General features: G+C 35.1%; 1 protein-coding gene across 1 annotated transcript in view; it reads right to left on the bottom strand.

Moving 5' to 3' along the window:
- LOC6034142 (dual oxidase) overlaps positions 1 to 16,999 on the bottom strand; it is a 68,132-nt gene that overhangs the window by 15,666 nt on the left and 35,467 nt on the right. The window contains exon 2 of the mRNA XM_001844451.2: positions 8,963 to 9,043. Coding sequence (XP_001844503.2) covers positions 8,963 to 9,043 — 81 coding nt within the window. The remainder of the gene's footprint in view (positions 1 to 8,962; positions 9,044 to 16,999) is intronic.

Raw genomic sequence — 16,999 nt, 5'->3', positions numbered from 1 at the left:
CTCAAAAATGTTCAAGGCAAGTCACCTGCTATGGAACAATACAAAAACATGATGTTTTACTTGAAAAGTATTGATTTTCATAGAGTGTCTCATTGTTCCTGCCAAGTGCGTCTACAATGAGACAGTTGAATAACTCTGGCTGTAGATGTCGGATCGATCTCATATTTTGGTTAATGTTAGAACACACTAAAAGAAAGAAAATGTAACAAAAAGCTCATTAAAACATGCTGATGAAAAAAATAGAAAAATCGTTGAAAGTTGAAAACCAAAAGTGTCTCATTGATGACTACCCTACCCTACTTTGAATTTTTCAAAAATATTTGGACAAAAAGTTTTTCTACAAAGTTTGAATGGAAAATTAGTGCGATTGGCTATTTGTACATATTGCCGGCAATTCCTGGATTGTATGCAAGTGCGACGAACCACCCTAATTCCCATACAATATGGATATGGATATGACGTAGCCTAGTGGTAACGCTCCCGCCTAGTAAGCGGTTGATCGGGGTTCAAATCCCGGCTCGGACCAACACAAATGATGATCGTTTCTGGATTCGATTGCTTAGTAAAGGGAAGGTAGTGTATCGTCACAAACACCTTAGAGAGGCGACCTAATGACCTAATGAATGTTAATGTTAACCTTAACATGTTAACATTAAGTTGAGAATGAAATAGCCACTGAATCCGCTTTGTAAACGCCGGACCCGATACTCTTCAAGCACAGACTGTGCTTCAAGGGTGTTCCCCTCAGGAACTGGGAAAGATTTACTTACTTACTATTGATGACCTTCAGGCCTGTTAAGGCTAAGAAGCGATGAACATTTCATCCCTGCACTCATAAAAAAAATTGGCGTGTATTTTTCTTTCAGTATATTTTTGTCGGAAAGCCCGTTCAATATCCCACTAGTGTGTCTTTGATCACTTTTTGATGCTATGCAACGGCTCAATTTTTAATTACGCCTTTCTCAATTGTCATTTTCGCGTGCACCTTTCTATAGACGACGCCATTGAATACACAAAATTAAATATCATTTAATTTGAAAGAAAAAAAACTCAAACTGACCCGTAGAGTAATAGCAGTTACAATTTCACAACCTCAACAAAAACAAGTTATTATGATTGAGAAACTGATAAGGTTTCAGTTTGAAATTCCATGTGTGCTAAATCTCAAATTGCAATCACAGCTTGTGCTTGATTTGTAAATGGTAAACAAAGTTTCAGCAAACTTCGGCTCTCAACTAAAGATGCCGGTATCTGCATTCCTCGGGTGTTAATTAGGTTTACGCGCTTTACCCTCACGTTTTGTTTTTGGCAGTTCAGTGGAAGATGATGGTTGGTTGTTTAGTCTGAAGGATGTATGGTGGTTTTGGGTTTGAAGTTCAAAAACAAACGTATGAATTTGACTGACATACCGTCGTGAGTATCTAATTTGGTGTTCGTTGGTGATTCACTGAATTTTTTGATCTTTTTGGTTTAACTGTTATGGAATACCAATATTTAAAAACTGACCTTGGTGTCTTACTGTGCTAGTAAAATAATTATTAATCTAATAAATTGTTTTTGTGCTAATAATAACTAAGATATTATTTTAAGATACAGTCGACTCTCTGGTTGTCAATATCCAAGGGACCGTCGAGGAAGAGAATCATCAGTTTACAGAACGATGCAAAATGAAGACTCGATTAAAAATATTTTTTTCTTGATACCCAGCTATGGGAGAGAATCATGGCAACGTCCATCAAACAAAAACAAACTTATGTCAAACACCTTCGTTTCGCCAAGAAAAATGTCTATGCAAGCCATGAGAAAGTGAAATTATTGACAACCGGAAGAGATTTTTTAAGCAAACAGAATCCAACCCTAGTAACATTTTTAAACTTACAGGTTTTATCATGGTTCTGAAAACCCTGATACTGCCTAAATAGGCTTTTATGGCCTACTTAAAACCTAAAATGTTGCTTGGGAAGGGACTGTCGAGGAAGAGATCCTTCAAGCAAGAGAAAATATCAAGGAATAAAGCCAATCGAAGTATGCAGTTTGAAGGGACTGAAGAATTCATCGATAGATGGAGTAATATTGATATCGAGAAGATCGACAGCCAGAGAGTCGACTGTATCAATCTTTTCATTTTCACTGCCAAAAAATGCTTTCCCATGAGAGTGATATCTCAGTTCTGTGCATATCAAAAGGGGACCGCCTCAGCACTTCACAGCTCTATAATTGATAGCTTATTAAAGTTGGCCTCTGCTGCTCTGAGCTGTGTGAACTTCAGCCGCGGGGTCTATCCGTACTCTGTGCTATTGAGGCGGCCGCTGCACAAGATTCGTATTATTAGTCATTAAGCTAAGGACCTCTTTTTTGTCGTCACTCGAATTTGGACTTTTACCCGGTTGTGGCGATTGGGGAGTGGTTTTCAGTGGCAAGTTTTTATTTGATTTTTGATGCTGAAAGCAGTCAGAGGTGTCATTATCATGAAGCAGATAGTTTTTGGGCAAAAAAGAAAATTATACCCCTTTTGTCCATTTCCGCTGTCTCGATTGCAGATTTGTGAAAATTTAATTAAAGTTGACTTTTTTATTGCTGTTTTAACAGTAAAATCCTTCTCCACACAACATTGAATGGAATTTAATTTATAATTTCAGCATATTGTGAAATAATGTTCATATAGCATGACAAACAGTATGCAACTCTGTCCATAATTGAAAATTCGGCTATTATGCCAAATCAAGTACCTATTCTGAGAAAAACTCGTTTTAGTGTTTGTCACCAAATCTCCGTCAAGGCAATTTCCCATAAGAGTGGCATTTTAGCCGTATGGTTTATCGCATCGGCAGCCAAATCTAAACACTATTTTAGTGAAATTCAAGCTTCAGGAGATGCGTTGGAACATCCTCTACCGCCTTGTGTTAATCTCTCGTTTTGCCTTCCTCACTGAGGCAAGGCTATAATCCTGGTCTAAAATTGAACTTTTTATTTAAAGCTCGAAAACCCACCTTGATGTATACATTAGGATGTAACAAAAATAACTTTTTGGCGGGCATTCAGGGGTTTGTTCCGGTGGGCATACTGAGCCTAAATCCCAAATATGAGCTTGATTGGACGTAACAGGAGCTGGCGCTCCGCCCTTCAATTTTAAATGGGATTTAACCCGTAAAAAAAGATTTTTTCAAAAATGTCACTTTTTGAGGCGTTTTGGCCACCAATGCGTTTACCAAAAACATCACTGGCGTGTAGGCCAGATCCTTGCGCATCTTTTGATATATATAACATTGAAGTTTGGAGCATCCTGGAGCTCGGTACAGACCTTCAAAGTTTGGCATTTTTTCGAAAAATCGGCCCCGGCAAAAAAGATATGCGTCGCACCTCGCGACGCCCGAGACGCCATTTGATTTTGCTGGGACCGATTTTTCGAAAAAATGCCAAATTTTGAAGGTCTGTACCGAGCTCCAGGATGCTCCAAACTTCAATGTTATATATATCAAAAGATGCGCAAGGATCTGGCCTACACGCCAGTGATGTTTTTGGTAAACGCATTGGTGGCCAAAACGCCTCAAAAGTGACATTTTGAAAAAATCTTTTTTTACGGGTTAAATCCCATTTAAAATTGAAGGGCGGAGCGCCAGCTCCTGTTACGTCCAATCAAGCTCATATTTGGGATTTAGGCTCAGTATGCCCACCGGAACAAACCCCTGAATGCCCGCCAAAAAGTCATTTTTGTTACATCCTAGTATACATATCGACTCAGAATCGAAAACTGAACAAATGTCTGTGTGTATGTGTGTGTGTATGTGTATGTGTGTGTGTATGTGTGTGTGTATGTGACCAATAATGTCACGCAGTTTTCTCAGCACTGGCTGAACCGATTTTGACCAAACCAGTCGCATTCGACTTGGCTTAGGGTCCCATAAGGTGCTATTGAATTGCTTGAAGTTTCGATAAGTAGTTCAAAAGTTATGTATAAAAATGTGTTTTCGCATATTTTCGGAAGTTGAATAAATGGCAGTAAACTGAACCAAACATCATCATGTTATACATCGTTAGTTAGGTAATCGAAAGACCTATCCAACGAGTCTAAAACATTGATAATCTGGCAACCCTGTTTCGAGTTCTGACCACTTAAGTGATATTTATGTACTTTTTTGCAGCCGGATCTCACTTAAACGTATGTAAACAACGTCCGGATCCATCATCCGACCCATCGTTGGTTAGGTAATCGAAAGACCTTTCCGACGAGTCTAAAACATTGAGAATCTGGCAACCCTGTCTCAAGCTATGAGCCCTTGAGTTATATGTGTGTTTTTTGTATTCCGGAACTTAACGAAATCAGACGAAATTTGTGTCCAAACCCATCATATCACATATCACCCATTGTTTGAAAAGAGTGAGGAAGGCACCAACCACATAGGTGGATTAAGTTAGTTTTTTGCAAAAAGTGGATATTAGCCGTTTTTTCAATGGTCGGCAGAACTGTATCTTCATGCGATTTTATTGAACCTTTCAATTCAATTTGTTATTACTGATATTTCACCAAGATTTTTTTATATTCCGTTTGAGCATTAATTATTTAAAAACAAGTCTGCTACTGCTCTACAGTCATCCCACATATTCGGAACACCCACAAATTCGGAACATTTTAGTGATAATTTTTCAATAGCATGCCAAATGCATCTTTTCTGTCGACCCTACTATTTTTAGGACCTTTATTTGGACGTTCTCTTGCTCACTAGTAAAAGTAGAAATTTTAAAACAAAAACTGCATCTAAAGACTATTCAGAGCAGCAAAACACTGCCGTCAAATTGCCTGTTCCATAATTGTGGGATGTTATTGTGACTCCCACAATTCTGGAACACCTGAATTTAACTGATGATTATCACAAAAAAGTTATCAGACCATTCATAAAACATAACTAAGCTTTAGTTTCATTGGCGTGAAGTAATTATTTTGTTAAAATTATGTACTCATGAAGTGAGCCAAAGTTTGTTTACATCCGTAAGAAAAAAGTGTTCCGAATTTGCGGATTTCAAGAGTCAAAGTTTTTCTTCAAAAACTTGATATAAAAGCTACAATTTTCAGTTTTATGATATAGCATTCGAAAGATCGCAAGAAAAGCTTTTCTAAGCGAAATCATTAAGATCAATTATCGATTTGCTATGATTTTTTGAACATTGGCCGATCTGTAAACTGTTCCGAATATGAGGGATGACTGTACTTCAGTTTCTGATTAATGAAACCAAAATGGAATGTTTTAAAATGGGAATAAATGAAAAATCCTTAGGTAAATCATTTTCTAGATCACTGATATTTGAAAAAGACCCTCAACATTGATTTGCAATAATAATCTTCTGCAGCCATGACGTGCGTCTACTTAGAGTATTCGAGGTATAGAACATTGTCAAACAATGAATATAATTCATTTTTTTCTTAAATTGGTTGAAAAAAATATTTTAAGGGTGCACACTGTGCAAGGAAAGTTGTTTTTTGTGTTTTTGATTTCATGATTTATTAAACGCTCAACCAAACCACAATAGTTTATTTGTAAAAAAAAGATTGAAAAAAGTAAGAATATCGTAAAATAAAATAAAAATTTCACTAAAAAAGCTTATCAATAAGTAGGTCAGAGATATCATTCCTCAAGTTGAATTTACTTTTTATGGGACCATCTATAAACCACGTGGACACTATTTGGAAATCTCAACCCCGCTCCCTCAAGGACAATTGAAAATAAACAAAAGCAATATATTTATAAAAGACTCACTTAGTTGGAATCATATTGTATTAAAAAATGTAGTAAATTTAAACACAGAACAAAAAAAAAACACACATTCTTTTAAGTTATTTAAAACCAGTGCGTCCATCCCGGGAATTCCGGGGACAAAAATCCCGGGATTTTTCCAAAACCGGAAATTCCCGAATTCCGGGAATTTTCATATTTTGTTCCGGGAATTCCCGAAATTGAAAACATATCAAATTTTGATCTAGAAATTCAGATTTGGTTTTGAAAATTAGTTATCGATGAGCATTTTAAAGCATTAAAATTTGTATTCGGCATATAACAGCATTAATTTGGCAGAAAAAATTGTTTAAATTTTTGTTTACAGATCCGCAAATTGCTTTGCGCCTTAGATATTTCTTACTAAATTTTATTTATTTAACTTTTTTTAACTTTTCATCATAAATCGGCATCTGGAGCAAATCAGGACAAAAGTAACGAATGAAGACAGCTGTTTAAGCTAATTTGTTTTTGAATAATGTTCTGATTGTTTTGATTGATTTCGATTACAACAGGAACAGATCAAAACAATTAGTATACCGATTTCCAAATCTTTTGCTCTAAAATCTCCAGTACCTATTCAGACTGCAGTCCAGATTATCCCCAGTTGGTAGTTGGTTGGTAGTGACTTAAAGATAATTTTTAAAATATGTTTTTAAATATAAAACATATAACTCTAAACTTATCCAAAGTGTTACATTATCTGGTATAATTTTATTTCTTGTTGTTTAAGGCACATTCAATGAAATTGTATTATATAAATGTTATATTATATAACAGCAATTCCCCACGAAAACAGCATGAAAAAAAAAACAAAAGTGCTCGGATCGGGGTCAAAATTTTAACCGATTTCAATTGTCTTATACGCAAATGAAAGGTTATAAGTTGGCCTTTTAATGAAAAATAGTAAGAAGTTTCAAAAATCTAGCCTAACATATGAAAAGGGCGTATGACACTTTAAAATGCCGTTTTGACGGTGTTCGGTTGGTGTTCGGACCAAAAAGCCTATGTCTGGAAATATTTTTATTGGATTCCCCGGACATTTTTACATAATATACTAAAAATAGAGAGGAGTTTATCAACAGGATTCCGAGATATGATTTTTAGAAAAAAATCCGTGTTTTTGACGCGCCGCGCGCAAAAACCGGAGAATGACGAAATTGGAAAAAATCAACTTTTCACTAAAACTGCGATAACTTTAAAATTTCAGCGATGACCTATACATGTATGGGTACCAAAAGTTCCGTCTTTCAATTACGAAAATTTTGGTACCTAAACATTTATAGGTTATTGCTGAAATTTTAAAGTTATCGCAGTTTTAGTGAAAAGTTGATTTTTTTCCAATTTCGTCATTTTCCGGCTTTTGCGCGCGGCGCGTCAAAAAACACGGATTTTATTTTCAAAAAATCATACCTCTGAATCCTGTTAATGAACTCCTCCCATTTTTTGGTATGTTACGTAAAAATGTCCGGGGAATCCAATAAAAAAATATTTCCAGACATAGGCTCTTTGGTCCAGACACCGTCAAAACGGCATTTCAAAGTTTCATACGCCCTTTTCATATGTTAGGCTAGATTTTTGAAACTTCTTACTATTTTTCTTTGAAAGGTCAACTTATAACCTTTCATTTGCGTATAAGACAATTGAAATCGGTTAAAATGGCGAGGAATTATGATTTTTCGAAAAAAGTGTTTTTTGCGAAAATCGACGAAAATTGCCATTTTTTAGACCACCCTAACACGGTGTAGGTCACCCTAATGGCCAAACAAAAAAATACGGGTCTAATTATTTCAGCTAGGGAACCCCCAGAAAAATTTTGAGCCCGATCCGAGCACTTTTTTTTCCATGCTGTTTTCGTGGAGAATTGCTGATAAATAAAAAAATAAAAGAATAATATTCGAAAACGAAACTATTGGCACTACGCCCCCGGGGCATGGCCTTCCTCTAACGTGGGATTTCTGCTCCAGCGCCTCTGACGAGACAGGAGAAACCGGGACCGACGTTTTACTTCACCATCCGATAGAAGCTCAGTGGATAAGGCGGGAATCGAACCCGCGTCACATAGCATCATCGGGATCGGCAGCCGAAGCCGCTACCCCTGCGCCACGAGACCCACAATATTCAGAATTCTGGTTCAATTTAATTCCAAAGCACATCAAAGAACACATTTTTTTAATGTGTTTTAAAATATCTAAAGACTGCTGTCCTTGTTCAGATTGAAGTGTAGCTTATCACCATTAACAGTTTTGAGCTAATTTTACACCCAAAACTGGCAGCGCTAGTCCGAGAGAATGATGGTCTCGAGTCGATAGAATAGTGGTACCATTCACGGACGCAGAGAACACAGCTCGAGATGGGCGATAGAACTATTCTCTCGAGGTTCATTAGCAAAAAAAGTTTATCCGTCAAACAAAAAACCAAAAGTGTCGACCTTTGACAAACCAATCCAATGACTTAGCTGCCTCGGCCACCACAGCTTGGTGACCAAGGAGAAGTCAGAAGTCGATGTATGACACTTGTTGGAGATTTATTGATTCAACTAACGAATGAACTCATTTGTTATGATGGTGTGAGTTGGTACCATTATTCTATCGATTTTGGCACTGAGCCCTCAATAAATTTTGAGAGATCGATTATCTCGACTCTGAATTTTGGGTGTATGATTTAAGCTAGAAAAACGTAACAAATATAATGAAAACATAGATTTTATGACTGCTGCAAAATTTTCCCGGGATCCCGAGAAATCCCAGGATTCAAAAAATATTTTTCTTGTTTCCCAGGAAATTCAAAACCCGGGAAAATTGAACGCCCTATTTAAAACCTACTGTCCTGGTTAAGATTGAATTTGTAGATTAGCACCAACTATTAGTATTGGGCTAATTCTATGATTGTAAGCTTGAAAAACAAAAAAATATAATAAAAACATAGATTTTAAGACTGTATAAAAATGTCAGTAAGACATCAAACAGTCTTTAAAAAAATCAAGACGTTTGTTTGATTTACCTTTAGGTTTAATTTATTCGATACAATTGTTTGAATAATTGACAAACTTTGAGTTTATTTTTTGATGATTCTGTAACGAATGTGGGATGCTTCTAGTATTTTTTCAGATATGATTATGATAAAACATGGTTATTGAATGTATTCTAATAATATTCAAAAAATACTGTGTACTTTGTTCAAAAGTGACTTACCAACGGCACCCCAGTCCGGGTGGGCCAGATTGTTGTACCATCCGTCGTACCGCTGCTTCTCCACGTGACTCATCAGCCGTTCTGCGCGAAACATGAAACAGAGAGAAAAGAAGACAAGATTCATCAGACTGAGATTTTGGGCCAAGATTCAAGCTAAGATTTATGCGCATGGTTTGTAATGAGGTGCCGAAAGTCGGCCGGGGAATGTCCTTGCCTAAAGGGGCAACCGGACTAGTTCAAAGGTCTGGGCACTTGGTGAAACTAGGCTTTTGTATGTTTTTCGTAGATCGTATGATAACTGAATGGCAAGGTTTGTGATGGAAATCTTCGGACGTCATTAATCATATACGTACGAGGGGAAAAAGCAAATTCCATAGTGGCTTTTAGTAGTATATAGTAATAGAGTGGATGAGCAAACACTGTCCATTCATTAACGAGTTGACTAGAATTGCGGAAAACGGCATAAAAAGCTTTAATTTGATTGGACTTAATGTACCATCATAATGGATGAAACCAGTTTCGCATGTTGGAACAATAAGGAATCAATATGCGAAGTCGAATTCGCGTAGTTAACGACTTTGGATCGTCGAAACGGTCGTAAATTTTTATTGATTGCTTACGAATTTACGAGCCGATTTGCAAAGATGTTACTTAAACCTGACAAATCTGTGGGTGAAATATGCGAGCTCGTTTTCGCCAAAAAGCGTGGGTTTCCCTTTAAAATCAGCGAAACGTCTTTATTTTCAGGGTGTGCGTCGTTATTATCTCGATCCGCCCAGAGGTCAACCGTTGGCAAATCATCGCCGTACAATCTCGCCTAGTTCTGGACCCCAGATGGATGGGAGAAAGGAAAGTTAATTGAACTTGTGACCCACACGGCGGGACTTGGGCAGCGTGAGCTGCCTTGGCATGCAAAATAATAAAGAAAAAGTGAAGCAAACTACACTCACACATGTGGTGACCGAAATCAAGTTCGACGGCAGCAGCAGCTCTAGACGAATGATCGCGATCGTGATCGTGACCAATGTGCAACGATTTGGGCTCTCCTCTTACTTGCTCGTTGGTTGGTTGGTTGATCGGCTGAGACATGCCATTGGGTTTGTGCTAACCGCTGCCAACATGCACTTTATGTAGCACATTGTGGCACATTTTAGAAATATATTGGACATAAGTTTTTGTTGTCTTGTTTATAAGAAAGGTTATTACTCGCCACGTTGCAAATATGTCACATATTGTTTTATGATTTTCAAAAAAAAAAAAAAATTAACGTGTACAAAATGTTAAATATCCATAAACATGATTCGTAGATATGCTGTTTAGATAAAAAAAACAAATTTCAGTACATTAATGTATTTGAAGCGCCATGCGTCTTAAGGGATTACATACATGTAGAAAATCACAAAATGTTATAAAACAGAATATTTGATAAATCTACTCAAAAGATGTTTATTAATCACTCTTGAAAGTTTCATGAAGATATTCAATGATTAAACTGAGTAAGAGACGATTTAAGTTCAAAATTTTGCCATACGCAAAGCGAGCTGTCAAACTTTGTTGGCGTTTTTCTCTAAACCCTGAGTTGATTTACGGGTGCCACGATATCTCGAGATGGGATGGACCAAATTGGCTGAAATTTTAGGTGAAGACTTTCAAGATGTATCCCGTGTGCATAACGAAGCCCAATTTTTAAAAATTAGTTTTTTAAAAAAATACAAAAATCAAAAACTAACCTTTTTTATATGAAAAACACAAAAATATTTTTATCTTTTTTAAAACTATTTTTTTTTGAAAATCGGGCTTCGTCATGCACATGGAATCGATTTAACGAGTCTTCACCAAAATTTTGAGCTTTGGTCAAGACAATGTTCAGATATCGTGGCACCCGTTTTTTGAAACTGCTCACTTGAAAATGCTATATCTCGGCAACGATGCAACCAAATATCTTCAAATTTGTTTTGAAAGTAGGTGAAAATGTATACTTTAATGCCAAGAAAAAAAGAATTAAAAACAAGTTGATGTGTGTGCTCATACTAACCTCAGTTTTTTTTTGCCGATATACATGTATGTAACCCCTTAAGCAAAATGAACTGCCAGCTCATTTCTATGGAGATTATGGTACCGGTGCATTACAAGTAAGGTTTGAATCAAGATTATTTTTTTTAAAACATGTACTGGGGTAGACCACAAAAGGTCCATGCACTATGCACTATGCAAGTTTTTACAATAGTGTTGAAAAAAAAGTTGCGTCGAAAATTTTCAATCAAACCAAATCAAAAGAGATGTACGAAAATCGTAACTGAACTGAAAATTATTTGAATAACAATATTTTAGAAACCCAAAATAGATTTAGGAATAAAAATGTAACGGATCGGATAGTTTTTTTTGGATAAAAGTATTCAACTATAATTCATGTGATGCAAAATTGAAGGTCTTTTAAAAACTTGTAAAATTATTTTGTTTCGTCATAATGTCACCCCAAATTCGTGAGACAAAGCTGGCATGTATGAGTTAGTTCATTTTCTTATAGAATTATCAATGCTGCAACTTATCCGGATATCCGAAGTCCCAGTTCTAGTTAAAATCAGATTTAAGATGTTCAAATTTTAATTTACGTCAAATGTACCATGAATAAGGTTGAAGATATAGTTTAAAGACAAAAAAAAATCTATGTTTATATTTAGTAAAATAAGTTTCTCAGCTTTTAACAAAATACATATAAATTTCAGGTGAAATAAATAAAAAGTCAAAATTAATTAAAATTATTTTTGTTCATAAAATTATAAATTCAAAATGCATTCGAAAAACGAATCAAAATCTGAAAATGCCTATACATTTGGAGATTTTTTTAAAATTATTTTTCAAATATCTTCTCTTAGTAAAAATAGTCCAACGAATCCGAAAATAAATTCCGTTTCCCGATTTGAAATCATTTACTTTAAGAAAATCATGACGCTTTGAAAGTATCACAATAATGCCATTCATCAACATTTTCCTAAATCCCTTCCCTACTAACCCCGAGTAGACCGTGAGTAATCGGTTCCTTTCCCGCTAACATTTTCACACAAGATCCTCTGTAATTACTCTTAGCTTTAGAACAATGTTATTAATAAAAGCCGACTCGATCCTAACCAGGTCCAAGTACCGAAAAGGACATAATAAAAATATTTTAATGAAAAAAAAAACATTTTCCTAGGTATAGTCAATTGACTTTTTCAGCTTTTTAAAATTTTATGAAAACTTCTTCTTGAAGTACCGTCAGTGGGGGTGACTATGGGTCAAAAAACAATACACCTCTCGAAATTTCTTAATAACAAAAACAATTTAAATAACATCGAAAATCTTTCAACGTAGATTTGTTCTTAGATAGTTTACTAACATTTTCCCAAAATATGGTGGATTTTGATGAAAACTACCTTAAATGCCAATAGTTTGAAAATTGACCCAATCTCACCCCTTAGAGGGGTGACATTGGGTCAAATGAAACTAAAATGATGCTCAAATACAACGATATGGTAAAAACAAGTCATCCAACAGCGTTTCTTGTTCGAGGGAATCGTATTGACACGCTACAATGTTTGAAGTGGAGATTTTCAAACATTTGGGTAGTTTTCGAGCAATTCTAACAAAAATATTAGAAAAATGATTTTTCGAGAGGTCATTTTTGGCCAAAAACGTACCCTAACTTTAGACATCTGCCAAAATAACAGGATTTGTTCTTAGGAACGAGATTTTTTGAGCGAAGTCATCTTAAGATGTCCCCTACACAACCCCTTTAACAGAATTAAGTTTCATTGAGAATAACCTGAAAAATGGTAAAATCCGTAAAAAATCACTTTGACCCAATCTCACCCCCCAGACCCAATGTCACCCCCACTGACGGTACTTGGATCATTTCTCTAACACTTCCGTACTTAATTATTTTGTACTCTTCATTTTTCAAAACTGTCAAAGTAACCTCGGTTAACGGTACTTTAATTTCAATTGATTTTCTCAAATCTCAATAATTATATACAAAAACAAACATAATCCTCCTATGTGGTTGATGCCATCTTTACTCCTTGCCGAATATGGGTCACGCAAAATATCATAAAAAATTATATCTAGCATCAAACATGTTATAAGAAAACAAAAGTTTTGAACAAAATTCATACAATCTTACACTGAAATAAAAAAAAAGTACCAAATTCCTAAATTTTAGGAATTTTGCCACTTTTCCTTATTTAGTAATCGTGTTTTTTGGATTACTTAATAAGGAAAGAAGGCAAAATTCCTAGAATTTAGGAATTTGGTACTTTTTTTTTATTTCAGTGTATGTCTCGTGGCGTTTACGTCGTTATGGTGGTTATGTGGTATTAGAATCAATTAATTCCATTGCTAGCAACAATTCCTCATACTGGAAATATCAAAATTATAAAAAAATGACAGCCGTACGAGCGGTTGTTTCTCTTGCTCCAAATTTTTGTTGCAAATGGATGATTTGAAATAGAATGAAAAACGCTTTGTAAAAAACCTTAGTAAAACATTTTCTGAATTGATCAAATTTGTATAGCTTTCATAGTATAACATTCATCAAAAATCTTACTTTTTTATACAGTCTTACAAAATTAAATGTTTGCAAACGAACAAGTATAGTTCACTTTTTTTTGTCCACATACTTGCCACGCTTCTCTCACTATGCCATTCCATTCAGGATTTGGCTGTGGGGCATGGATCATGATTTGAATGCGTGTTCTCACAAATTGCGCGCGACCCATTACTGTGCGGTGTGTGCTTGCTGTGCATGAACGTGACATCGCCGAACCATTCACGCGTGCCTATTAAGCTGATGGCAGCGGTCAGAGGCTCTCGGCTCTCTGGGTCAAGCCGCGATTCATATAGATTGGAAAATTTGCGCTAAATTGCTAAACGGTCTCGCGAGGGGGTCACACATTCACCAAGCTGTTTTTTTTTTCAATTAATCGCCCTGCGGGGATGCCCGATTTTGCAATTATGCTTTAATTAGATTTTTAAGTTAATAAGAAGTCGTTTAAGACTGCCAGCGGTTGACAGTTTTTGATTTATTTATTGGAACTGGTCAATTAGAGCCAGGATCCATTCTCTTCAGCGTGTTCCCCTGCAGAAACGCGTGAGAATTATTTTTTTCTTTAATTTTATAAAAATTGTAGCGACCTTGTCGAAATGCTGCATCGTCACGTCGAGGAGCTCAGCTCGAATGCATTCACTTCTTGCAATTTAACAAGTTTTGCTTGCGCTGCAAGGTGCACCTCGTGTGCAAAACTTTTGGCCAGTCAACCAGGCCATCGTCATTCATAGATCGATTGGCCTAGGTACGGCACCTGTCTGTTTGGCCTGGTGGCGCAAAAACACAAAACAGCAAAACACTACACAACTCAACTCAACACACAAAACTGGGAGCAGTCGCCAATTTTCCACTCAATTTGCATTGCCAAGTTTTTCACGCGCCGTCGTCGTCGCGCCACAAAACAGAAGCCAGTTTGATTGTTATGTCAACGGTTAGACAGTCAAATACAGTCAGCACTAGTGGAAGAGAGAAGGTTCGATGAATCGGCGTTTGAGGACACGAGTGATTTAATGGCACGGGGGAAAAAATTGGCGCGTTGACATTTAAGGGGGGAACACGTTCACTTGGCTGGGAAATATAATTGTCACCCCAACTCTCCAAGCTTTGCTCCGTTGTTATTTTTAATGACTGCAATGAGTTGGATGATACAATAAAAATATATAAATTTTAACGATTCTAACAAATTAACAAATATTTGATTATCGAAATCGATTTGTTAAATTTTTTATTTCAAACAAAAGTAGATTATTTCAACAGATCCAGAGTTTTTTTTTTGAAAGGACCAATAAACTATTGTCTTTCATATGTTTATAGGGCCTAATAAAAAAAAACTCTAGCGATCAAAACAGACACGGAATCTTATGAAACTAGAAATTTCATAACCTGAGCACAACATTAATTTATTTTAATCAAAATAAGGATTTCGATGGACTTTTCTTTTTAAGTAAAATAATTGCTTTTGAACAATATTCCAGAATTTCGGCCAACGATTTTTTTTCTTGCGCTTTAGGTCAAGGAGGTCTCGCTCCTCTGACCAACTAAGATATTTTGCATCATTGATTGGTTCTTAGATGCAAAATTCCTTTTGAATTAGAAAGCTTCTCATAAATATGATATCTAAATGTTTGAAAATCTTGTAAAAAAAATGCTAAAGACAGATACATTGATAAAAACCAAGTATATATTTTATGTTTTGATCTTAATTTCAATGCATTCAAGAAGATAACCTACCTGAAGTTAGGGCTTTGCGAAAACTTAGTGTCACAGTGCAACTCAGTGTCACTTTTTCAACTGTTGGTTCGATTTTAATGTTGAAAAATTAAACTATTGTTAAAATGTCTGCTCTTTGCAAAAAAAATTATTCTAAAAAAAATTTTGATTTTCGTCATTTTAAGGCGATCAGTATCCCAAAATGCATTATACATCATTACAGTTAAGGAGATACGGGAAGGTTCACCATATTGATCCCACAACATTCTTTTCGGAAGTAATATGTTTTTAAATATTAAAATTTTTCACAAAACTACGTATTTTCGAAAAAATACTCAAAATTTCAGTTTTAACAATATGGTTATCAAATAATCGGGATTTTTTCACACTTTTCGTACACAATTTTTTTTAAAGAATAACACAAGTTGTTGAAAATACTCAAATTTTTCACAAAACTACGTATTTTCGAAAAAATACTCAAAATGTTGGAAAGTTCAGTTCAAAACTGAAATTTTCCATAAATTTGATTTACCACTTTTGAAATAAACGAAAAAATCCCGATCATTTAACATACTGCGAAAAACTGAAGTTTTAATCTTTTTTTTTCGAAAATACATAGTTTTATAAAAAAAAATATTATTTTTAAAAAATGTTTTATTTTTTAAATGTAAGAAAAATGTCGATCATTTGATACCCATATTATAAAAACTGAAATTTAGAATATTTTTTGGAAAATACGTAGTTTTATGAAACACTTTAGTATTTTCAAAAAAAATGTTTTAAAATTTTCGAAACATTTAATAACAATAATGATCATTTGATACTAATATTGAAAAAAAATATTTGTTTAGTATTTTTTCAAAAATACGCAGTATTGTGGAAAATTTTAAAATTTTCAAAAAAAAATCTATTACTTTCGAAATGTATGCAAAATCCCGATTATTTGTTACCCATATTGCAAAAAACTTAAATTTGGAGTAATTTTTCTAAAATACGTAGTTTTGTGAAAATTTTGAATACTTAAAAAAATGGTATTACTTTTGAAATGTATGAAAAAATCTCGCTCAATTGATACCCATATTGCAATATCTAGTGCTTCCATCCCAGGAATTCCCGGGACAAAATTTCCGGGATTTTTACAAATCCGGGAATTCCCGAATCCCGTGATTTTTTAGATTTTGTTCCGGGATTTCCCGAAATATGAAAAACAAATTTCGGTCTAGAAATTCACTTAGAAATCGATGAGAATTTAAAAATTATTTAAATTAGTATTCGGTAAATAGGAGAACAGCATCTAATTCCAGCGTAACTCTAATGTTGCCATATCAAAACTTTGACGTTCAATTACAGCTCATAAAATACGTTTTCAACTGAAATCGGGTGATAAATACAGTGGACTCTCTGGCTGTCGATCTTCTCGATATCAATATTGCTCCAGCTGTGAAATAAATTTTTCAGTCCCTTCAAATAACTCCCTCTCTCGACGGTCTCTTCAATATCGACGACGAGAGAGTGAAGTGAGTAGGCATGCTTCTATAAACAGATTTCCTAAATAAGTTGTTTCAACAGTGAAAATCTCCAAATTAGATGGAATTATGAGAATTTCCCCTATAAGTATTAATTTAAATTATCAGGGAAAATTTATTATACAAAATTTTATCCTACAGATCCGCAAGATGCCTAGCACTTTCAATGTTTTCTACTTAATTTTATAAATTTTTAAGATACTTGGTATAACATATACG

This window comes from Culex quinquefasciatus, chromosome 2, assembly GCF_015732765.1.
Source record: "Culex quinquefasciatus strain JHB chromosome 2, VPISU_Cqui_1.0_pri_paternal, whole genome shotgun sequence".
Lineage (NCBI taxonomy): Eukaryota > Metazoa > Arthropoda > Insecta > Diptera > Culicidae > Culex > Culex quinquefasciatus.
The sequence above is the reverse complement of the archived record's forward strand: the minus strand, read 5'-3'. Positions and strand labels throughout refer to the sequence as shown.